The following is a 25,311-nucleotide window of genomic DNA, read 5'->3' as shown; positions in this document are numbered from 1 at the left end:
AAATTTACAGTGGCCTTTTAAACCTTTGTCAATTTCCTGCGGTTGTTTTTCATTCAGGATGCATCATGCCAGCCCTTCTTCCCTCTCTGCAAAGTACTCGCACTTTCTTTGTAACTGCTCCCTGCTTTGCCAGACTGAGTTGTAGTTCACATTACAGCCTAAACCTATCAAAGCTACAACTTTTTAAATTTGCTTTCTAGAGATGCGAACAAACAAATTTTATTTTCCAAAGTTCAAATCTCAGAGCTGTAGGAGTTGAAATGTTTATTACCATAGAGAAAAGTATGCTTGGGAGTGCCTTGCGAGGGCAGACTGAGGCAGAGCAGAGCCTGGGGCTCCAGGCAGGACTTGTAGATCTGGAAAGGCGATAAACACCAACATAGCTGAGAGGGATCAGGTGAGAACACGAGAGGAAGATGACTAAAGTCCTCCACAGAGGAAGCAAAAGCCTCTCTTATCTCTTATTATCTGGAAATCCTTATGCGTTCTCAAAGAGAGAACAAGGCAATTTTCTGGTGTTAAGAGGAAGTTGAAAGGGGATTAAAAACAAAAGGACAATGTCCAGCAAAGGGCAGGGCCGGCAGGCAGTGAAGCTCCCTGTGTCCCAGTTTTTGGTGCTTTGGGTGTGATTTTCAGGAGCACTGAGCATTCAGGCCTCCCACTGATTTAATCTGGAACTGCAGAGCCTCTGCCCCTCGGATGAATCAGGCCAAAGGCACCACACTGCACAGGTCACACAGATATCTCACAAGGTTGGCCTAGAAGTTTACTCAAAGCAACACTTTTCCCCCTCCCTTCAGTGTTATAATAGAACAGAAATAGCCTAAAGAGCTCCAACAGATGGAGGAGGACTTTTGATTAAAAAATAAATTCTGACTCACAATTCAGTTTTCTGGATGTAATAAAAAAGAGTCCATGAATATGAATAGTGCTGGAGAGAATGGAGTGGAGATGAAGGGAGGTTACAAGGAGAGGCAGTCAAAGAGCTGAGCTGATTTACCTACTTGCCTCTCATGTCTGTCAGGAAAATTCTTTGGTTTTGCTGTAGCACTGATGAAAGAAAACAAGACCATTACTGGACTCATGAATTGTTCCTGTGATGGATTCCTTGGAAAAATCCTGCTGGCTGACTGATATTTCTGAAGAATGCTTTAAAATTGTACCTGCTAATAACAGAATAGTGGGAAAACTGCAGCTGAATAGAGTTATACAGGGAAGAAAAGATTATTTTTTCCACCCTTCCACCCTTTCTAAGTAAAAATCACCAGTGAGAACATGGAATGCCATCAGAATTGTACATCTGTTTGTGGAGACTGGGAATACATTGGAGCAAGTCCTCTCCAACATTCAGACCCAATTTCTGCATTTCAGAGTAAAGGAGAAAACAAGAAACTCCCATCCTTGACTTCTCCCCAGCTCTGATCTTGCACTGAAGTACCCACAGGGCTGCAAAAACTACAGAATTTCTGAAAAGACCATGCATGGGTTGGACAATTCCTCATCAAATATCTTAAACCACAGCACTCTAATTTTAGAATCAGACCTTCTCAAGCTTCCTTTATGACAGCTATTCTGGCCCTGTAATCACATCATTGGTGGCCAAACATCTTGAACAAGGACAGAATTTGAAACACACAATATGATTAAAACCTACATTATCTCTGATGTAATATCCCAGAGCCTATTACTGTACTTGGGCAGGAGGAAAGAATCTAATTAAACATTTATTTAATATTAAAATACAAACCAAAATATCAATGTTGGACAGTAATGCAACAATATGTCAACTGGCAAATATGCATTTTTTCCACCAAGAAAAATTAATTTATGTTCACAAATACATGAAATGTACACCAACAGAACACTGGCACAAAACCCAGCCTGGCACAGGGACGCAGTAACTTCAGGGAAGGAGTTCCATCCTGGAGTGTCAGCTGGAGCTGAGCTGTTCACTGGGAGGCAGGAGCTGCTGCCAGGTGAATCCTGGCACTCCCAGTATCAGCACACCCCTCACTGGCACTGCTGGGAGGCTTCACATCCATCACAGAAGGATTTTCCTGCCCCAGCCAGCCACAGTGCAAGTATTGCTCACAGTTCTGTCCCAATGAGAAACACCCATGGAAAAGGTTTAAATTAAAAGGATTTACCACAGAACAGTGGTTCCCTTTAACACAGGTAAACTCATGTTGCTTTTTGTATTAAAGTCCAAAATCTCCTCTTGGCTAATATTTACATCACACCATAAATATTTATAAAATAGTGGAGGAAAACCAAGTGCAAAAGGGTAACACTACCATTTTTTTTTCCTGAAAACAAGCTGCCTTTTCGTTTCTTATTATAAATTGAATATCACTATTTAAAAATAATTAATATTTCTAAAAATATTACAATACAGGATAAACATTGATTTCTCAGGTGTAACAAAATACATTTAAAATAGAGGTGGCTGTTTGAAGTACAAAATATTGCTGTTTGTAAAGGGTAACATGGTTGCAAAACTACTTTTCAGGGTTTATAAAAATACAAAACAATTTGCATTTACTGAGTGCATCATTATATATTAGTGCAAAAAAAAAGTATATTTGCAGTCAAGAGAGAACTGTCAAAGATTTGCAGATGTTCTCAAAACATGAAATCTTTTCAGAGTCATTCGTATTAACCCCAAATCTCTGTTAATTCTTTCCAAACGATCTTCCAGGGCTTCCTAAAAGAAGGAGTTAAAAGAAAGAACAAAAAGCATTAATAATATATCATGAAATCAAATGATCCTTCTAAAATTAGGAAACTGCTATCATTCCTATATTCCTGGTATCTTTTTTGAGGCCTTAGCTGCATTATTATCACCCAAAAACCAGAGCCAGACCCACAAACTTGTCATGTTATTTTTATGTATTTTTTGGCTTTTTTAACACATGACTTACAAAACTCCATGAGAGAAACCTGACAAGAATTAAGACAGGCTGAATATTAGGAATATTAAGTATATTTAGGAATATTAGGCATATTTAGGAAACAGTTGATCACTGTAGTAAGTAGCAGTATTGATTTACTGGAATGCACTTTTAATTTCAAATTGACAAACTGATAACACACCCTGATAATCACAATTCAGGAAATGCTGACGTTGAAGGCTTTGCAGAGACCTCTATAAGACAACTTTGAGACTAGTTTTTAATAAAAGAGTCTGCAGAGTTTTCCACAGAAAGCACCTCCCTGTATTCCACCTAAACCAGTTATTTTTACCTTCTTACTTTGTACTTTCAAGGAGACAGTATTCAACCAAACAAAAACTAAACTTTTCAATTTCCCCTACAGCACAACATCCTCTCTGCAGCTTCAGGGATCTATTTGATAGTCACTGCATTTTGTTAATGTATTGCCTTTATCTCCCTCTCAGTTTTAGCACAAGAACAGATTATTCTGGCAGTAATTTGGCAAAATGCATCCCATGTACAAAAAATAGAAGACATTAAACAGTATAAAAACTCTAACATAAAAATTCCCACAGTAATCACACTCACTACCCAGAGGATGTTTCCTCTACATTATGTATTCTCAATTGTGGAAGAACAGAAGAGAACAGTAATTCAGAGAGGCTTTTTCACCTGATTTAGTCTTGCTTGCAAGGTCATTCTTCCACCAGAACAAGGGATTCGGCTGAGTGCAGCCTCAATCTAATAACAGAAAACACTTCAGCTGTAAATTAGTTTCAAGAGCCACTATGAGCCTTCCTAAATCCTCTTACAGAAGGAGAAGTGAGGTGTATGGATTACAGCTACATGGAGAGTTTTGTTCTTTACCACCATAATACTGTGCCAACCCCCACCCACACTGGGTTTGTTACAGGGACTCTCCTTTAATGAATTTAGGGACAGGGAAGGACAATGGCACATTCCTGATGTGACACTGAAGTTGTGGATGAATTTCAGCCACACATTCCATGGATAAAAGGCTCCATCCCTCACCTCTCACAGAACAATTACTATTTGTCACAACTTGAAAACAGAAATAATCTTTGCCTGTTGCTTTTCGTGAGTCAGCTCATCAAAAAGCCTCTCAGTTTCAGCCAGAGTTGGAATCCTTGCTGTGTACTTGAAGTCTTCCTCACAAGGTGATTGCACTGCCTCGTGTCTCTGGCTCCTCTCCTCCCAGGCTGCTGCTGCTTTCTTCATTCCATTACTGACAGATTCAGTACAGGGGCTCTGCCTGACACCTGAATGCTGCCTTCCTATCAACAGAACAGTTGAACAGTTCTATTTATTTTGTAATTACCTGGGAAATTGTTACACAGGACAGAAAAAGAAATCAATGGCAGCACAAGCAGTGTGGTTTTGGCAGTGCATGAACCGAGGAGAGGGAAGAGCAGAGCCTCAGTCCTTGCCTTGAACAGCTTCCCAAAGGAATGCAAAACATTTGTATGGGTCATCTTTCAAGGGATCTTTGAAACACAGCACATTTTTTGGTTAACAATCAGATTCCTGTGTTGTACTAATTAGGAATTACTTTTACTGGTACATTTCTAAATATCACCAAGCTGACTGGTTGTCATGCAAACACCAGTCTGAATAAGAGCATGGATAAAACCAAAAAGCAGAACATGGTGAGAAAAGATCAATCATTTCAAAAAATTTGAAACAACTGGTTTTATTAGTTACTCTTTGCTGTCCATAATGCAATGTTTAGTAATAGGATTTTATTAGTATGACTCAGTGTGTACATCTTAATATAGACCCCACTAAGATATGCATTGGATAACTGAGTTAAGCACAGGGAAATGTATTGCCCTTCTTTCTCAATTTAATTATTTTTCTTGTTCCAGTGTGTTTGTGCACACAGACATATACATAAAAATAAAATATTTTATGGACAGGATTTCTCTGTCTACAGGAATAAGGCAAGATTTAGAGGATTTTTAAAAGTTGGGCTTCACAGAGTAAAGAGTCAGCTTTCTAGTTAGGCAGCCACTACCACTGTGGAAAGAATCATGGTACAAAAATAAAGAACAGTTTCCCTCCACTTTGACAGATTACCTTCTGCATCATCTAGTGACTGAAACTGGAGCCTTTTCCTTGGATTATTGTGCTGTAAAGTAGAAGTAGCACCAGTTTCCAGGTCATCTAGGAGTATATCAAACCTACAGAGGAGGAAGCACACAGCAATTACTTGTTAGAACTCACGTATCAAGCAATGTGGTCTTTTCTACTTTTTCACCTTTTGGGTGAATAAACAAAAATTTTTTTTTAAAGACTAAGTCTTCTAAATCCTGTTCAATCATTCTAGATTTTCTTGGCCATGTTTTAAAAAGCACAACTTAGCTTTATGTTCAGAAATCTTCACAACTCGTTTTCAAGGACATTTAATGAACAAGAAACAGCAGCATTAAGCCTGGATAAACATCCTGCTGCTCTAAAAATCATCAGAACACAACTGTATTCACCAGACTCCTACCTTGTCACTGTGTTTTCATTTCTGCTGAGCAAATGGCTAAATCCAGGAGAGAGGTTTTCCTTTGGAGATCGTTTTGGGCTGTATGTCACAGACACTGGTGCCAGCATTATCTCTCTTCTTGCTGCAAAAGACAAAGTATGTTTATGGACCTCAGACTCCCCACTGCAGTACCTCCCACTCATGTGCTTGCAGCTTAAAGAGTGCTCTTCAAAGCTGTCTACATGTTTATCTACATTAGATGAGAGGTGCATCACAACATGCAAAAATGAAAATAAACTTAGAACTCTCACATATTCCGTGATTACAGACATGAATTTTTCAGACTGCCAGAACAATGCAGAAACCCTGTCCCTATTTTTCCCTCTTCCAGAGCAGCCTTTCATGATTAGATTCTGCTTTTTGAGTGACACAAAGCAAGGCTGAGCAAGGCACTGACTGGGAGTGCTGGATTTCCTGTTGGCAGGAGGAAGGGACGATGACCTCTGGCCAGAGGGGGAGCTGAACCGTTTGGGTCTGTGCTGGTCTCTCCCTTTCTCCGGAGATCTGTTTGCAACCAAGGAAGGTTCAACAAACCCCACAGTCTGACGTCGAGTTGATGGTTCTAATGAAAAGGAAAAAAAAGTTCTTATGTTAATCAATCTTTTTCAACACAAGAATTCACAAATATTCCCCTGAACTGAGCTTTTTATCCCTCACATCAACGTTATTTTGCTGTTCTGCTCAAGTCTCTCTTCCTACTCACAGAACATGAAATTCATGTTTCATTTAACTCATGAAAAAGGATCTTTGCAGTGTGTGAGGGAGAAATTATGCTGAGTAACACTGTTTAACAGAGAAACAGTGGAAATCAGGACAAAAGCATCTTTTGGGAAAGGCTGAAGGACCTGCCTGAGACCCAGAACACAAGATTTTAAGAAAGACTCAGCGTTTTCCCTAAATCAGCATTGTTACAGCTCAGGGCAGTCCCAGTTCCTCAGTTCCATTCCCATAAACACCATGGAAACTGGAATGGATTTACAGCAGCCAGACCTTGTTAGGACTCCATTAACTGTTTATAAATACTGAGATATTCTTAGAAAAGGGGACATTAACTAGTCTTCAGCTTGAGACCTAACCACAACCTCTGCATTCCCCCTATTCTAAACAAATCACTAAGATATCCAACTTTGAATTTTCTTAGGAAAACCGCACAAGTTTTGCATGCCAAAACCTTTTTTATCCCACCACTGTATCCTGGTGGACTTGAATGCTGAGAATACCAAAGCCAAAAGACATGCAAACAGAGAAAAGCCAGTAAAGACACATTCAGGAATATAAAAATAAGAGTTACTAGCTGGTGCATCTTCTTTTTCTGTCTGTGTACCCCAATCTTTAAGAATTTTTCCTTCTTCAAGTTCTTTAAAGGCTTTTAGAATTGGTGCTTCTGCCATCTCATTTTCTTTCTTTCCTATTGTGTTGTTTGAAGAGTCTTCCTGTGAGGAGTCTTTCTCAGGAGGAGAATGGTGCCTTAAAGAGTGTGAGGTGGTGAAAGGAAAAAAAAAATAAATAAAGTTTTTTATTTTATTTCATGTACGCAAACAGGAACAGAATAAACGAAAAGCATGGAGAAATTTAGTTCAGATTTCAGTTTAGTTCAGGAAACCAACTCACCTAGAAGGAATATAGGTTTCTTCCAGCCTGTTGTCTTTGGGGCTCTCCTGGCCCTCCAAAGGCTGCCCAGTGAAAATGGAATATTCAGCTCCTGGTATCAACCACTTTCTCCTGCTGACATCAGGAGTTCCCAACTTGCTGTGGGAATAAAAAGCTTCAAAATTATTAAAGGCTTTGGAGTTTGGGAGGGGGGTTTATGTTTGTTTCTGTTTGGTTTTTTAAGAAAAGCCTGTGATTTATCCCAGTAAACAGAAACAAATATACAATAAACTTGTAAATACTGTGGGAAAAGTAACTACTTTTAAAAACATGCTTGAAAGGTAAAAATAGAATATTTGGGGAAAAAAAAAGCCATATGTTGAGGTTTCAGTCTAAATTACACAATATGCTCAGAATGCAGAGCTCCACAAAGATCTTTGTGTAATTTAATGCTGCTTACTCAGACCCAGGTTTGGGTTGCATGTAGATCTCAACTAATTAAATGAAAACATTTGGTGGAGATTACTGCAATGCTTCAGAGCATCTGATCCCAGCTTTCTTTTGGACAACAATTATTAGAAAATAAAAAAGAAAAACAAAAAGCCAAGAAAAAGCCAGTGTTGGTGACCTGAGAGGGATAAATATCAACTAAGTATCAATTAGTAGATCATTATCTTGAGATAGCAAAAGAAAAATGTGATTTCTATAGACAGGAAAGCAGATAATTAGGAAAAAGGGTCTTGTTTACCCAAGCTATGAACTATAGGCACTATTCTGTAAATCTTTCCTGCTGGGCATTCAATTGGAATGAGCTTTCCTTGAGCCTGTGGGATCAGTTAGGGACAGATTAACTCCTAAATCCATATTGGCTCCTACATCCCCCCTCCCTGATGAACATGGGCTGCCATGTCCAGGCCTTCCTTTTTTCTGTTCATTGTTGAGAGGTCTGGTTCATAAATATTAAAAGAGCTCTAAACAGAAATCTGTCCCTTTAATATATTAATACATAAATATTTCTGTCTTCATAATCATCAAAATTCAAATCTCCCCAAGATACTCCTGCTCCACACATCCAAATGGACATCCCCAAACCACATTAATTGTCATTTTGGGCTCCACAGCATCAGGGCTGAGATGGGAGAGACACTGAACAGGCCAGAACTGAGTAACAAAAACCAGAGGGGGACAAAGTTTCTTAGACCTTTAAAATGTAATTAAAAAACCTCAAACAAACAAAAGCAGAGCACAGATCAACTTGAACTTCTTTAACATAAATCCCAATTCAAAGCAGAGTGTTCATTCTGACTGAACTGCCCCTCTACTCTCAGGTTACCTGCACAAATCCTATTTAGGACCACACTGAGCAGGAATCAGCTTTTCAAACCAATGACACACCAGGAAAAGCTCCAATGCCTAACTGGACTATCCAGATGGAATTCCCAAGACCTTTGTGGAGTTGGGAATTCAGCTGAGCAGTTCAGACCCAGCAATCACTCCTTTGGAAGAGCAGGGACAGCTGGCCAAGGCAGAGACACATTAGCAGAGAATTCAGTTGGATTTATTAATTTCTTGGCACATCCAATCTCTGGATTACATCACATGTGTTTAATCCAGTTCAGCCCATGGACTGACCTCATCTTGATCCATTTTTAGCCAAAACATGTTAAAAGCTATTCTAAAACACATTGTTTTCATGTCTTAATGGTCACTTACTTGGCACAAGAGGTTCTTGTGAAACGATTTTCACTTATATGGCGAAGTTTCAGGGCATTTTCATGTTCCACCTGCTTGAGCTGAGCTTCAAGTTTTAAAATTGTCCTTAAAAAGATGCATTAGGAGATGATTTAAATAGCATAAAAGAAACATCACATTTCTTAATAGTTTAGCTCATTTTATTCAGATATTCTGGATGAAGCACGAGAACAAGAGCAACTGCTGCATTTCTGTCTATGCACCTCTATCTAAATATGGATATAAATATGTATTTGAATTTGAAGTTAAATAAATCAGGTAATCTGGCCAGAAAGACAGGACCAGACAACACTGCTGAGGAAGGAGAGAAGTAGAAAAAAGTGCATATCCTAAATTAAAGAGATTTTTAGTTTGTACCAGTAGCATGAAGCAGCATGAAATGCTTCATAAAATGTGATTAAACTTGAAAGATCTACAGCCCTCACACTCTGGGAGTAGACATTTAGCCCACAGTTTGTATTTCATATTGTTAAAACAATAACAAGTTTCACAGTTACCTTTTCAAATCAGAAATCTCTGTGTTTGCATCAAGCAATTTGTTTTCAGTTGTATTTAATGTATCCTACAAGGACAAAAAGAAAAATGTAAAAAGTCCAGAAACTGCAGAAGTGCATTAAATAAAACCCAAGTAACTCCATATCAGTCTTGGAAACAACACATCAATTACACCTTCCTAGTTCAAAGGGTCCATTAAATTTCTTCAGCTTTGACTTTGCAGTATTTTTGCTGCCTATAACTGGAAAATAACAAATTCCAGTTTCCTTCCTTTTCCCTCCAGGACTCTGAAGAAGAAAGTGATCAGTAAAGATAAATATGGATCTTTCTGTTTGAGCTTTTTCGAAATATTTAAGTTAATTCAGCCAATTCCATGGAATATTATCACAAAGTTTGCATGTTTGGGTTTTTAATTATCCACTGTGTGCCTACCTTTACTCTTTCATGTTCTTTTCCAAGGGATTCGTATTCTCCTAAAAGCTAAAACAAAACAAAAGAACACCAGCCCACAGTGAGACCACAGTCAATTAACAGTTTTGTTGGCTGCTGTAAAATCATCTCAACAGCTTGGCTAACACATGCAGAAGCACTACAGGGGATACAAAATGTACTTTAATAGTATTTGTTAAGTTCTTTTTATCATCTTCCAATTGGAACAAAAAGTTATAGACAGGACAAGAGGAGACAGAGCTACTGATAGAATGTATTTCTAATTTTCAAACTATTTGTCTCTAAAGAAACTGAATGAATGAACTGGTAAGATTCCTCAGAGACTTTAAAAGTGAATTTGTCTTTTGAAATTTCAACTGTAAAAAAGAAGTTAAAGTATGAAGTAGCTTTCCCAGCTAACACCCATTCTGCCAGTCCATTTAAACATTCCATAAAGCTCTTCCTAAAGAAACAGAGGAGCAATTCCTTAGACTAAAATCATACACAGTGAACAGTTTTAGCAAGTTGGGATGAGGTATGAAAAGTTTAGTCCATCTCAAACAAGCTTAAGAGAGGAAAAATTACTTTGTAAAATTTCATGTAGTATCTTCAACCTAGAGTAATAAAATTCCTGAGACAGACTATTGCAAAGGTTAGCTTATCAAGTAGACACTTGTTGCCTTAAATAATTGTTTTAAAGTATCTTTTAGCTCCACAGTGCCCTCCAACACCCAGCCTAGTAAGGAGTCAGCTGAGGAATTTCTGTTTTCTTGTTGTGCTTTAAGACTTCCCAGTTGTAAACTCCGAGTATTTTTCACACCTGGACTTGCTGTCGTCCCCCTCCCAACACCAAAACCCATTTTCTTACTCACATTTTGAAACATTTTGTTTTCTTCCTGGAGCCTGGTGTTTTTATTGTCAGATAACTTGTAAGCCTTCTCAAAGGCCTCCTCGAGCTCCCTGAGGCGGGACTGCAGGCGGCTGATGGCGTTGTCCTTCTCCTTGTGGCTCGCGCGCGTCTCCTCCAGCCGCTCCTGCAGGGCCTTGGAGCTGTCACTGAGGGCACAGAAACGCTCCTTCCACTCTGCCTGCAGGACACAAAACATCCTTCAGAGTGTTTGAAACATGCTTTTTCCCTGGCACATTAATTATTTCTTAAGATTATTTAAATTTCAATAATTATCTTAAAATCGCCTGCACAGAAAACAAGGGTACGGGTGTACGTGAACTAAACAAGATTTCTGCTCATTTCTGTGACTTGGAAAGAATGAAAATGAAGACTAAACCCACCCAAAATGTATTTATTTTATAGGATTTTAAATATCTAGAGGTGAGGCCTCCAATCCATCTGATTAACTTACTTGCCAGCATAGACAAATGCCTAAAGAAGGTTGAATTAGTCTCTGCAGGTGTCTAACTCTGATGACAAAGTTCAACTGTCATGACAAAGTGTCCTGGGTTTTGACTAATAATAATTAATTGACTAATAATAAATTAATTTGACTAATAATTAATGCAGCTATGCATTAATTTATGCACAAGCAAACAGGTCTGGCCTAGCTAGAAAAACAGCAAATATACCTAAAGAGTATTTTTGCCCCAGCATAAATGAGATTTCTTTTATAACCGATCTAATAAGAAAGTAATTAAAACAAAATAAATAAATTTAGAAAATTTAAAGAAGAATGGGATAAACACATCACAGTATTTCACTCTTAGACTTTGTTTGATCCCTGCTAACCTGGAAAAAAGTTCATGAGCAACAGTGATGATGATTCAGGTAGGGAATCCTAAGAAACTCAGGTAGGAAAGTCACTGTGTAACATGTGAGCTGATCTTATATATTAAGGGAAAGGTTGAAAGGTTAAAAATAACAAAAAAAAGTATTGAAGCACTGGTCAACTTATTAATGAAAAAGTTCATTCTTTTACCCTTTTACTTAAACAGCAACTTGATTTAATAACAGATACTTACCACTTGCTTTTCTAGCTGATTATTTTTATTTTCAAGGGCTTTTATGTGAGCACTTGCTTCATTCAGAGCTGAATCTAACTGGTCACACCTGCTTAGAACATAGAGATTACACCAAGCTCTTGAGATTTTCAAATAATAAACCTACATTTTATAGCCTTTTTCCCTTCCTCAAGCATCCCCACAAATTTTGGTGCCCAGCCTTGATCTCCTCCCACATTTTTCAGCCCCAGCAGCGTCTCTGCTCAGAAGGGCTGTGGTGGCCTGGGAATACATAAATTTTGTGCAGTATTTCAGCTGTCTAAATGTGCAATTTGTGTTTTAACTGGCAATAATTATACAGAAATCACATCAGCATTCTCTGTACAGCAAACACTCAAGCTGCACATAATGGAATGCACAGCTGGGACACCCAGGCTTCAGGGTAAAGGCACCAATGAACTCAGGACTGCTCCTGTGTCACCTGTGCTCGTGACATGGAAGGTACAGGAGGACGATGTTCACCAGCATGACAGGAGAGCAGAATCTTCCCAACACAAATCATTCTATTACAAACTGCTCAGAGTACCTCTGCCTGCCAGCCATTCCTGAGAAAGCTTGCACTGGCTCCAGGAAAAAACAGGTCAAACAAAAACTGAAGTCCAAACACCACATTTACTGTCCAACAACAGTGAACTGATCTCCACAGAAACATGGAGTAGCTTGAGTTGGAAGGGATCTTAAAGCTCATCCAGTTCCAACCCCTCTGCCAAGAGCAGGGACATCTTCCACAGGATGAGGCAGCTCAGGGCCCTGCCCAACCCTTTAACCAAGGATGGGGCAGCCACAGCTTAGCAACTGCATTAAATAATACAAAATTTATATTTAACAGGGAAATATTAATATCATAGATACATGAAATCTTCAGAACTGAAGAGGGACATAAACTGTTTGAGACATTCCAAACAAGGATACTGTCTTTAAAATATACAGAGCACCACCTAAAGAGAAAGACAGGAAGGACAAACAGCACCTGTCAGCAAGGCTCTGATTGATTTTCTTCAGCTCCTCAGATGCAGCAGTTCTGTGGCTGGACTCCAGCTGCTGTTTCAGGCTCTGGATCTCAGAGTCATAGTAAGCTCGTAGATCAGCGATGTGTCGGGCGTGCTTCTCCCTCAGGCTCTGCCTAATCCTATTTTCAATATAAGAATTGTAGAAAATTCCAGCCATCCACATGATCATGTGGATTAATTTGTGGATTCTGGATTCATTTGGACATAATGAACTCAGCACATAAATGTCTCTTACAAAACTCCATTTGCATTCAACCTAAAGCAAAGACAGCTTTGTCATCTAAGGCAGAGAAGTCTTCGTATTAATAGAGATAAATATTATGATTATTATGTACAAATACATACAGGTATATAAGTATATATACAGGTATATATGATTATTATATACAAATAATATATAAAAGCACAAAATAAAGCTTTACTTTTTACAAGCCCTCATACATGGAATAAATGCCCTGTCTGCTTGTCCAGTACAAATCATCAGAGCTTCAACAATGAATGGAGGATATTTATTTTTCCTAAGCACAGTAAATTCTGTGCTTCTCTGCATTTGATTCTAAAGAGGAAAATAATCCCCCTCTCAGAACTTTGAAATTCTCTGCCTAAATGGACTCCTTCACACAGCCTATGAGAAAGGATGTATTTTTACTTTTATGTATAAAGAGACACGACCAAGTGAACTCACATATTTTGTTCGGCTCACTACTATTGTTTCATTCCTTTCATGAAAGCACCAAACTTTGGACTTTTAAAAAAGAAAAAGTTACTTACTTTGACATTACCACAGGATCCTCAAGAGATGCCACTGAAAGGCTGCAATCTGGCAAACTGCTGTCAGCACACTGAGTAAGAGAAGATGGAGTTAGAGTCAGTGTTTCTTCCTCCTCAGTGTTGACAGAATGATCATTGTCAGCATTCCTGGGAGCCACTGGGAAGGGAGAGCTGGCCCTGTGTTCACTCTGGAATGGGTGATTTCTCCACAGGTCCAAGTGCACAGCTCTGCTGCTGGCAGGGTGTGTTGGAGAATCATCCAGCTGAGGTGAATGACTTGTCTGTGAAAAAGAGTCTGTGTCACAATGACTTGGAAATCCGGGCTCTGCCATAGAGTCTGGAGAAAAGGGAGCAGAGTCTGCAGGAGTCCTGGAAAAACTGAGTCCCTGGGTCTGCTGGCCTGGCTTCATATGCAGGGTTGGGTCCAACGTCAAGATCTAGGAAATAAGTTACAATGCTAAAAAATTGTGATTTAACTCCATTTACAAGAACAAGATTTATCTCAAGGCATCAATAAACCATACAACATACTGTAAGTATTATATTGAATATTATTACAATCATTTGGAAGTGACAAATAAAATGTCAGTTCTGCAACACTGAAATGACAATACACATTCCCAATAATTGCAAACTGAGTTTCTAAGTTTCCATTAATAAAGGACATATCCAAGATCTGTAGCTTTCTAGAAAACCTCTGAAATTTCAGTTATGCAAGTTGAAAGATTTTTGTCTGTGTGTTGAAACAATAACCTTGCAGGGTTACAAAAGCATTTCATTAATTACCTAAAGAGTACAGTCACACAGCAGCCACCATCCCTAGGTTATGTACAGGACTGAGAGCTATATAAAAAACAGATAGGAGAAAGAATCATTTCCACAAGCTGTGCCTGTTCTGTTCCATGGGTGGAACAGACCCTGGCACTGCAGTCCCAGGTGCAGCTCAGCAGCTGCAGCCCCAGCAGCAGCGGATCCGTCCCTGCCGCATCCTCAAGGTTGTGCAGCAAAGGTTCTTCCCTGCTCAGGCTGTTCCTGGAGGTTCCTCCAAGCTGGATCCTTTCCCAGGCTGCTCAAATTGCTGTTCCAGCACAACACTGGAGGTGGCAGCAGGGGCCAAGCCGTGTGAAACCAGCCCAACACATCCTCAACTGATCCGTGAAGTAAAGAAATTGATGTTACCTCTGGTGGGTGACTTGGCTGGGAAGAAGGCATAAAACTCTGGTCTGGCAGCTGCTGCTTTTCCCTTTGTCTTTTATGATAAATGTCCTTCAGTGATGACAACTTCCTTTCATCAGCAGAAGACAACTTCAACAGGCAAAATTGCTACATTACTTTTTCTGAACACAACACTCCACCCCCAACAAAGATAAGCAAGTTCTGGGGTGGGTTTAGCTAATAAAGCAGCTCAGAACACACAGCTTCATTCAAGCTAAAAAGGGTTTTTAACAAGGCACATACACCTTTAACATACTAATTAGACACTTCTCATCTTCTATACACAGCTCCTTTTGAAGGACAAAAGGTCAGTAAATTTCAGGGGAGGTTAGTGGGGTGCAGGAATAACAAAGAGCCAGGATATGAAAGACTGAGATAACAAAAGGGTTCTCTCCATCACAGGCAAACAGCAAAGACAAAAAGCAACAGAATAACTTTTAAACATGTACAAAGTTTACCTGAACTGGTGATGTTTTCTCCACAAAACTATCAGGCAACTCACTTCTGAAATTCTCTGGTAAAGTGTGATACATCTCCTTTTCATCTAACTTCCAGTATGAAAGTCCTGATGAAAAAAAAGACCAGAAGAAAATTAATTCTACAGATTTCAAGCTGTCAGCTACAGAACAGGAATCCAAAACCCATTAGTAAAATGTTATTTGGTCAGTAATAAGAATGGTACAGTAGTTATTTGCATTTACTGCTCAAGGATATCATTAGAGCATTTGTTACCAGGCCAGGAGTTAGAAAAATCTCAATGCAAAGCACGGGCAACATAATCAGTCTCACATCATACAGCACCAGAGACAAAAGCTATAAATCAGTTAAAATACATAGATTTGGTGTTCAAGGGGCAAATCCTCATTTACCATGAACTTACATTTTTAATGATTCCAGTATAGCACTTAAAACTGGCACCACCCAAGGAACAATCCCACCTGACATTACAAACTCTTCACTCTGTGCAGCATGCAAAGACAAACTACCAGGACTAAGAGGGATGGCACAAGAGGAACAGACACAGCCTCAATCCCACTCCAATCTCTTAAATGTGTCCCTCTCTCAGTGGCTTGTGAAGAAGCAACAATTATACACAGTTTGCAGGGCTGCATCTCTGTGCCCCTGTTTGTTACTGAAATGAATCCACCCTGTTATGATCAAAATATGTGAATTAGTTGTCTGGCTTTGATAAAAAACCCCAATAACCACAACCCCCAAACCCATAAAAGTCCACCACCAACCCCCCCTCACATACACCCCCAAAACAACAAAGCCAAGCCTTACCAAAACACAAAAAAGCAACCCTCCCCACAAATTAAAGAATCACCAGGTTACACACTGCATTATTGTGTCCTTGTCTATTCACACAGTTATAGAATCATGCCCTTGGCTTAAAGGAATTCTGCCTCTGTTACCATGAACTCCTGTAATTACCACACCATAGATGCTAATGTTTCATATCCTACCATGATATTAACAGTAATTCCATTATGAAATAGCTTTAAACACAAAGTTCAGCTTTGAAATGCTGAGAAATTTGGAAAAACATCCCAACTACTGCATGTCCTACATCTGCCAGCAGCAAGATGTAGGACAGGAGCTGCCATCAGTTTGAAAACAGGAGCAAGAAGCAGAATTAATGCTATAGCAAAGCCTGTCAGTGCTTAAATCCTCTTCACCTCCCTGAAGTTATTGGGGATGCATTCCAGTAAGAGTTTTAAAAATGAGAATTTAAAAGAAAGGGAATTTATGTACAAGAAATTAACTATACCTGAAGCTTCTGACACCACAGAATTTGGACTTTCCTTGGATTGATTGAGGTAAAAAGTGTATGGTGGCAAAGCAGCATCAGTAAGGTTTGTCTAAAATTACAATGGAAAAACAAATTCAGAAGGAAAATCACAAGGGAAAGAAAAGCATAGAAATGTTATTAGTCTTCTTAAGCAGAGATAAAATACAATTATACAGCATGATCCAAACCTACAAAGTTTATATTGAGGGTAATCATAGCCAAAAGTGGAACTAAGCTAAGCCACATAACTAAACTGATGTTTCCTGAGACATGCCTGTGTTTTTGTCCTGAGCAAAGTGGTTAATGCCTTAACACACAAAGAATCCTGTGTGCCAGAAAAGGCATCACCAGCTGAAATCAAAGATCCTTCAAAATTACAGGACACAATAAACAACCATGACCTGAAGCCTCAGCTGAGTGTGGCCATTATCTCTACAATGACAGAACATGTGACACTCAGGGAGGTGTTAAGACAAAAATTAGGTAATGAATAAAGTAAACCAAAATAGCTCTGTGCCTAAGTATGGAATGATCCAAAAAGTAAACTTTGCCCACATGAAATTTAAATATGAATGGGAACTCAAATGCTTAAAATATGAAAGTATATGCTGAATGAGAACATGCTGTAACTCTGAAAAAATACCAGTTACAAGAATAGCATTAGAAAAACATAATGAATTAAAAAGAGACTTACATTCTCAAGTGGTAATTTCTTCACTCTCTCATTTTCTTGCATAGAGTTCACACATCCTTCATCTGCAGTTACTCTTTTTGGTTGGGTTTGTTTCAACTTTTGTGCCCATGATGTTAAAGATTTACTGGATGGTAAGAAACACACACATATATTTAGGGGAAATACATTGAAGTGTATCTAAACTAGAGATGCAGACCTGCATCACTCAGAAACATCAGGCTAAATAAATATCTTTATCTATCAAGCAGTAGAACATCAAGAGTTTCCATTCAACTCAAACATGCCCCCAGTGACCAGCAGCTTTTACCGAATGGGGATTGTCTATAAGAAATTACCATAATTAGAAAGTTTATCACTAACCTGGCTTTTTTCCCACATGGATGACCTTCATCAGCTTTATGCTCCAAGCCAGCAGGAAAAACCAAGCTATCCCTCCTTGCGGATGGAGGACTCTGCTCTGCTGTTTTAGCTGGCAGCTCTCCTTGGCTCTGAGGGCCGCCGCCGTGCAGCCCCGGCCCGGGGGGAGGCTGTGCCGGGCAGGGGCCGGGCAGGGCCGGGCTCGGCTCCGCGGACAGGGAGCCGTAGCCGCTGTTCACGGAGCTGTCGCTGTTCACGGAGCCCTCTCTGCCCGCACATCCCCGCGGCGGCCCCGCGGCCCCGGCCGGGCTCTCCCCCTCTCCGGACGCCAGGTGCCTCCCCAGGCTCTCCCGCTCCTCCAGCGCCTCCGAGCACATCCCCATGGGGCCGGGCAGGGAGGGCACAGCCCGGCCCCCGGCCCAGGTGCTGCTCTGCAACCTCACCAGCTGCTTTATCTCATCCTGAATCAGCTGCACGGGGGGGAAAGGGACAATTCCCATCAGATCCTGCCTGAAGTCACACCCCTGTTTAGATACATCTTCCATTTGTGTTATTAGCGGGAGATTTAGAGTATTTATTCCATATAACTCCAAGTTTTCATGTGCAGACATCTCATGCATAAAGTAGATAAATACATACTGTGCATAACAGTAAATATAAATAAAACAGTAAAAAGAACAGTAAAATGTCCATGGGAACAATCCTGAATTCCATGCAGTGAATCACGAGTCTCAGTAGTCATTTATTCATGTAAAATACATGCATGAATGTATCACTAATTACCTCAGAACTACAGTTACCTACCAACCTGCTAAAGAAATACAAACTATCCAGGTGTTGGGCTAAATTTAGGTCTGAAACACTTTTTCACTTGGATACACATTTTTAAAGACTGCAAGGATGCTTTGATGGAAGTATTAACCATTACTCTATCATGAGAATAGGAATAATGTACCTCTGCAAGATTATTGCATAAAACTCAACTTTAAAACACCCAATTTGGAGATTATGCTATTAGGTTCATATGGTACAAAGTTCTGCCTTCTGATTGTTTCAGTGGCTGATGGAGTGGAGCAAACCCAAAACTGCATCACTACATCTAACAGGTCACTTGCTCTTTAGTCTACAAGACTTATTTCAGTATATTAGGTCAGTAATTTTTTGAAGTTCTAAGTTTTACAGCTGTGCTCTGGAAATACTGAAACAGCTCTGAGAAATAATTAATGCTTTTGCCAAGGGCTGTGAAGAGATTTCACATTTGTGCCTGTGGCCAGCACTTCTGCAGAGTCCAACTGAGATTACTGAACTGCAGGAGCACACAACTCTTGCACATGACAGGACAGAGCACAGAATTGTTTTCAATAATATATTTCAAACTAATTCCCTCAGGAAAGGAAGAAGGAAAAAACTTGCAATAATTTTAAGAACATGGAATTTGTGTTTTTTCACAGAACTACAGTACATTACTCACATGTGAATAGCAACTGGAGAGAACAAATTGAACAAAAATGATTTGTTCTCTCAAAGTAAGAAATAAAAAAGAATACTTAATTTCAGAGGAACCTATATGTAATGCTAGTCAGGATCAAGCCTCAGATTTTTTATTAACTTGCAACAGAGCAAACAACTGAATTTCAGTTCAGCCTTTCCCTGCCAAAAATAATAAACAAACAACTTGGGATGAAGTTTCCTTCCACTACAAAGTTTTGTGTTCTGCTAATGATTTCAATCATGACTGCAGCAATCATTTATATTTCAATTCTGTAATCCAGCTGTCAGGAAGGTAGGGAAGGGAGAAAAGAAGGGAAAGAACAGAACTGGAGTGGGGGGAGAGAAGATCAGATTCACTGCTGACATTTCATCTTTGTCATTAATACCCTGTGCAGGAAAACTGAAAGGCTCCTATTCCAATTAAATTGCTTTTTTACCTCTTTTTGCACAGTCAAAAATAACTGCAAGAGATGAAAAAAAAAAAAAGGGAAAAATAAGATGTGCTTTCTACAGTTTTGGGATTGTAATTTTGGTTTTATAATCTCTTTGATAAAGTCTGATCTTGGGATGATCCAGCTTGTCCCTGGCACAGTGATGTCTTTTTGTATAGATCACAAAAGCCAAGGGCTGCCCCCACTGATTCCAAAAGGAACTCAAGGTTTTTTTATCCCTGTTCTCACAAGGATGGAGATTTTTATGTAGTTGGTCTTGAAACCCAGCATGGAGCAAACCTTATCTCAGTCATGTCAGTGCTGATCCAGCACCTTGCTTTTCTACCACAAAAAGCAAATTCCCATCTATTCTATTTAATGCATAAAATAGCTCAGTTCTAGCTGCTGATTTTGTGTTTAGTGTGGCACCCCATGCAGTGAGAAAGTCCTGCTGACCCTCAGCTCTTCCAGAGGTAGCCTTTCCTATTAAAAAAAGACAAAAACCAGCAAAGCCAACACAATGGATTAGTAAAGACCATGATCAGCAACAAGTGAATCAAACCACTACAGTAAGAGGAAGGAAAAACAAGGGTAAGGAAACGGGGAAACAACAAAATGGGAGGGAGGGGGGAGGTGAGGCAGGAGAAACAGGATAAAAGGACAGTACCTCTTGGTAATTCAGTTCAGGAACTGCTGATTACTATTAGTGTGGAGGGCATCAGGAAAGGGAAGGGAAAAACAGCAACCAAAATGATGAAGATATTAAGCATTATATAATTATAGTTTCATTGTCTGTTATATATACATATACATTGCCTCTGTTCTAATGGATAAACAGGGTTCAGCCAAAATATGAACCTTCACAGGGGTTGTTTTTCATTCTTAGAAAGGAAACTGTTCAAGCGAAGGTGGGATAGGTGTTCAGCTATTACAGTGATGCTTTTCCTGGGCTATACACTCTCTGGATGAGGGGATGATAAGCTGTATATTTTTTAAATGAAAATAAAGCTATATTGTCTCAAAATCAGAAATTATACAGTCTAACAGTTCATAAAAACCTTGTACCTACAAAATACCATTATCAGGTGAGCGTTCTGAACCAAATGTTTGTGAAAACAAAATAATTGAAAATAAATAATCCACAAATCACTCCTGAAATGGTTCCTAAGAGTTGCTTTGTTAATTAAGCAAGGCTGTCTCAAATATGCTCCCTTTAAACAGCATCCACTTCCATTAACTGCCTCTCTGCATTGTTTTGGAGGGAGAAAAATATCATTCAGCTTTATCAAGCTCCATGAACAGTCATTACTTACTTGGATTTGATGGTGGAACTGCTCTTGCTGGGCATTTATTTGTTCCTGGCATTGTTTTTCTACCAGTCTCAGAAGCTGTATCCACCTTGTCTGTTAAATCACAAAGTGCAATAATTAAAGCACAGAAATATTGCACCTCTTACCTTTTCTCTGGCTGCAAACAGCTTTGCAATCCTGTCCCTGGGTGTTGGCATAATCCAAAGTTGAGGAACAGCACTGTGGGTGCCCATCCCACAGCACATTCAGCCCCCACCATGCCAATCACTGGGAGCCAAAAGTAGGAACAGCTGCCAGCAAAGAACAGCCAGATTCTAGAAAGGTTGATTCCAGTTCCTTTAATTACAGGCAATTCTAAAATTGAGAATTAAACACCCTTCAGTAAGAAACTCCTCCCCTCAGCAATCCAGCTAAAGGCCAGGATGCATAATTATGTCATGGAAACTAAGAGATAATTTTTTTAAAAATCAAATACACAGCATTCCTGAAACATGGCAAAATCTGGTGTTTAACAACTATTTTATGTTAATGTTTATGGAGCTGGTGCTTGAAGCACAGGGCACGGGACACACACATCAATATTCTGTTCCTGGAGGTGTTAAAGAGAACCCAAATTAAGCATCTGTCAACACACACTTGGATGGATCCCAGCCAGGGAGCTCAAAAATCTGCAAGAACAAGCCCATGGTGTGCAAAACTGATGCTCCTTATGATAACCAAATACACTGATAAAATTGAAAATACAAAGGACAAAAAAATTCCAAAAAGTATTTTGGAGAATTAGTTCATTGAAACCACACCATTATTTTTGCATTGGTTTAAATCTGGAAACAAACTAATCACCTACACATCTTTACAAATGGATTCTATAAATAAGTCAAGCAAAACAGAACCATTTTTAGGCAAAAACCCCTTTAATTTCTAGGATCATTTCAGACCAGTTTGAAATAATACAGTTTTAATGGTTTAAATTTTTCAGTTCAAAAACTCGCTACCTTTATTGTAACTTTGGGAAAAAATGTTCAGATCCATATTATATTACAATATATATTATTAATATAATATTATTATTTGATAAAACACCAAGATATAACAATAAATTATTGTAAAACACTAAGATAAAATTGCAGTAAAATCCAGCCAGGTGATTAGTTCATTTATTGTAAAGGATCTCTCCCATCATTAAGGATAAACCCAGATCTTGCTGCTGAATTGTATAATTAGATTTGTCTTCCAAAATGCAAAGCAAATACATTAATACCACTTTTAAAAAATAAAATTTAATATCAAATACCTCACAGTTCCTCACAATTTCCGAGTTAGCATGTCCAATGTTCTGGATATCTTGCATAAAGGAGGCAAGCAGCTCAACAGAACCAGGCTTTAATGAGGACCTGGTATTCCCTGAGTAACCAGAAACTCCACAGGGATTGGATGAAGGACCTCTAGAGAAACACAAAGAAAACAGCTCAATTATTTACTGTGTCAGGTGTGCAACACAGTGGCCCAAACAATACCCTACATCTGCCAGACTGCCAGAATTATACACTCAATTTAGGACTTTCATCATGCTGAAATAAAAATTTCACTTTAACACCAATATTACTGTGAAGGGGTGCTAATTAAGCAGAACCAAAATAATGAAAGTAATTGTTAGTGATTGCTTCAGCACATTACCTGTTGGAATTCAAGTTGCAGACAGAGCTGTGGGGGTTTCTGCCATCACAGTCTGCAGAGCACAAAGGGGGTTCTTGTACAGGATTCACCACATCGCTGTTTTCCATAGCTCAGTGCCAGGTAAGACATTACCCTGAAAACAAGAGAAATAAACATCACTCTCTTTATTTTAAAAAACATTTGACTTTATTGTGTGAAGAAATAGAATTGGAGAGACATTTGTTTCAGCCAAACCATCCCAAAAAGTGCAAATATTCCATAACCAGGCTTCTCCCTTCTCCTGGGCCACCCTGCAAGCAGGGGCTGCTCACTCAGCCTTGGGCTTCCCACAGGTCCAAGGATTCCCAACACATACAGAGTGGCTGGAAAGGGGGCTGAATGCAAAACATTCCAGGTAAAACCATGTTACCAGGGTCTGATTGGTTGTTTTCCTTAAATCTGGGGCTCCACAGACCATGTGCAAGGTGTGAAATCTCCTGTTATTGATGTATTTAGATGTGATTGAGAATCTAAACCCTCACTGTAAGAAACACACTCACCAAAAAAAATAAAACTGAGATCAGCTAACTTAGACTGGGGTCAACCAATTCTGCCATTTCTGTGTGTAATATTTGGCTTACTTTTTTCACAGATCACTTGTTCCACTGTTATTATGTAACATTAATTCAGAAGGCTTAAACATTGAGCTCCATTTCTGACCAATTAATAAAACAACAAAAAAAGGAGTCAAACAGGAATCCCACAGTGGATGAAAACAGCAGCTGGTTAACTGAAAGCATCATAAATAAATAAACAAACATAAAATACTTGGGCCACAGTCTTACAGCACCCACAGCAGACTGGCTGTAGAGAGACTAAAATATTCTTCACTTTCTAGAGAAAGTTTGCATACTTTCACTAAGAAATCATTAATTAACCAGTTCTTACATAGGGCTTATTTCAGCATGTTGTATACCCTGGTGAATTCAGCCTGTGTTCTAACACTGAAGAGAAACCTTATGATCATTTCATGGATGGAGAGCAAAAAGAGGCATTAAGAAATATCATCTTGGCAGTCTGGTAATGCTAAGAATAAATTCCTGCTGCCTTAAAGAAGCACAACACTTCCAAAGCACAAGCATTCCTCTTTACAGGGCTGATGGGTTTTACAGATTCCTTATTTGCAAATTCTTGGAGATATATCTCCAATAATTTCAGAAGGATAATATATTTTCACCAGAAGGAAACTAACTGACAGCTGCGCTATTTTCCTGTTTTACTGGAGCCTGCTTGGCTTTAGCAGAAATGTTTTCTGGGTACTCACTCACTATCTCGTCTGGGTAGGGCTGAAAATGCCAGAATTGGAAGGAAGTTATCACAGACACACACATGCCTCTGGCAGAGCTTCGTGGGATAAAGAAAAGAAGACAAAACCCATGGCTTTCTTCTTTTTCTAGCGGTCAGAAGCCTGCAAAAGCTGGAGGTTGTCAGCTGCTGAGCTGACAGCGATGGCTGAGGCTGGGAGTGTCACTGAGCAGGGGATGGGGGCGGCATCAGTCCCCCCGAATCCCCAGGATGGAATCATGGGTGGCCTATCTCGGCAGCACAGCAAATGGGTGGGACTTAGCTGTGACACAGGCTCGTTTCATAACCTCATTAGAAGTCTGCTCTCGATAAAAAAAAATATTAGCGAGCTGGAACTGCGCTGCGGGAGCGCTGTCACCCATGGATCCCACAGCACAGCGCCGCACAGCGCGGTCCTAACACGGCCATGCAGCTGCAGAAAGGGGCACGGATGGGAAAATACAATCGGCGAGGTGTTTGTAACTCAGAAATATCGGCGCTGATTTCGGTGCAAACGCCGACACACAGCCCGTGAGGTTCTGCAGCGCTTCCTGAGCCAGACCCGACTCCTCCCGACCCCTCAGCGGTGCCGGGGGCGCTCGGTGCCCGCAGCCAGACCCCACCTCCCCACGGACCTTGAGGGACCCTCAGAGGGCACAACGAGCCCGGGGCTGCAGCGCCTGCGGGAGCCGCCCGGGCCCCGAGGGCTCAGCCCCCGCAGGGACCCCTCTGCCACGTTCGCTCCCTCGGGGCCGCCTCCCGTCGGTCCGTAACCCCCTCCCCGGCTCCGCGTGCGCCCCGTCCGCTCGCCAGCGCCGCGCTCGCCCCGCGGTGCCCGGCGGGCGCCTCACATGTCAGCCCTCACATGCCAGCCCTCACTCGGCGCGGCCCCTCCACGGCCCCGTCCCTCCACCAGCGCCCCCCCAGCGGCTCCGCCGCCCCGCCCCGCTCAGGCCAAGCCCCGCCCCCGCGCTCTCATTGGGCGGCCGCTCCTCGCGCTCCGCGATGTTGACAGCGCCGCCGCCTCCGATTGGCTGCACCGCCCGTCACTCTGCGAGAAAGGGGCGGAGCGCTGGGGTCGGCCTCGCGGCTCCGGGATGGGGAGCAGGGACCCGGCCAAGCGCGGCGGTGCTAACCCCGCCGGCTGCCCGCGGGCCCGCTCGGTTCATACCCGCATCGCTGGGAGCCCACGGCGCCCGGCAGCCGCCTCCTCCGGCGGCCGTGAAACGACGAACGGCGCGGCCCTGCACCGCCCGCCCGGCGAGTGGCGGCCGGGAGTTTCGAACGTGGGGACGGGGGTAGAGGGCGCTCCGCACTGAGCCCGGCCCTGTGATTGGCCGCCTCGAGCGCGCGCCTCCCGCGCTGATTCGCTGCGCGGCAAAGCCCGCGCGCCGCCGCCAGGGGAGCGGCGCGCGCCGCGGCGCCGTTCCCCGAGAGAACCGATTGGAGGGCGAGCGCAATCCCCGCCCATCTC

General features: G+C 40.9%; 1 protein-coding gene across 4 annotated transcripts; it reads right to left on the bottom strand.

Annotated features, from left to right (window-relative positions):
* Nucleotides 1-1,711: 1,711 nt before the first annotated feature.
* MPHOSPH9 (M-phase phosphoprotein 9) lies at nucleotides 1,712-25,139 on the bottom strand. 4 transcript variants are annotated; one of them, XM_059485397.1, is made up of 24 exons: nucleotides 25,009-25,139; nucleotides 22,515-22,647; nucleotides 22,132-22,282; nucleotides 20,841-20,930; nucleotides 17,609-18,075; nucleotides 17,249-17,372; nucleotides 16,534-16,624; nucleotides 15,221-15,327; nucleotides 14,727-14,852; nucleotides 13,548-13,984; nucleotides 12,737-12,895; nucleotides 11,728-11,815; nucleotides 10,626-10,841; nucleotides 9,757-9,804; nucleotides 9,327-9,391; nucleotides 8,791-8,895; nucleotides 7,099-7,236; nucleotides 6,779-6,954; nucleotides 5,885-6,049; nucleotides 5,449-5,569; nucleotides 5,031-5,134; nucleotides 4,020-4,228; nucleotides 3,606-3,674; nucleotides 1,712-2,704 (listed from the first exon to the last, which is right to left on the bottom strand). In XM_059485397.1, exons 2-24 carry the CDS (start codon nucleotides 22,619-22,621, stop codon nucleotides 2,603-2,605), a joined length of 3,465 nt encoding a protein of 1,154 aa, XP_059341380.1. In that variant the 5' UTR covers nucleotides 22,622-22,647; nucleotides 25,009-25,139; the 3' UTR covers nucleotides 1,712-2,602. The 4 variants fall into 4 exon arrangements, with proteins under 4 accessions (XP_059341380.1, XP_059341382.1, XP_059341383.1 ...); XM_059485399.1 differs by having other exon boundaries at nucleotides 13,548-13,828; XM_059485400.1 differs by lacking the exons at nucleotides 22,515-22,647; nucleotides 25,009-25,139 and adding an exon at nucleotides 20,195-20,227 and having other exon boundaries at nucleotides 22,132-22,235.
* Between the last annotated feature and the right edge of the window lie 172 nt (nucleotides 25,140-25,311).

The sequence above is a fragment of the Ammospiza nelsoni genome, chromosome 18 (assembly GCF_027579445.1).
Source record: "Ammospiza nelsoni isolate bAmmNel1 chromosome 18, bAmmNel1.pri, whole genome shotgun sequence".
NCBI classification, from domain to species: domain Eukaryota; kingdom Metazoa; phylum Chordata; class Aves; order Passeriformes; family Passerellidae; genus Ammospiza; species Ammospiza nelsoni.
This window is presented reverse-complemented; position numbering and strand designations above follow the sequence as displayed.

What these genes read in the sequence shown, in the direction of transcription:
- MPHOSPH9 (XM_059485397.1), bottom strand. Translation starts at nt 22,621, where the DNA reads ATGGAAAACAGCGATGTGGTGAATCCTGTACAAGAACCCCCTTTGTGC. An exon ending in AGCCAAGTCACCCACCAGAG is followed by an intron (nt 13,985 to 14,726) that starts GTAACATCAATT and finishes CTTATTTCCTAG; the next exon opens with ATCTTGACGTTGGACCCAAC. An exon ending in TGACTCACGAAAAGCAACAG is followed by an intron (nt 3,675 to 4,019) that starts GCAAAGATTATT and finishes TTCTGTTATTAG; the next exon opens with ATTGAGGCTGCACTCAGCCG.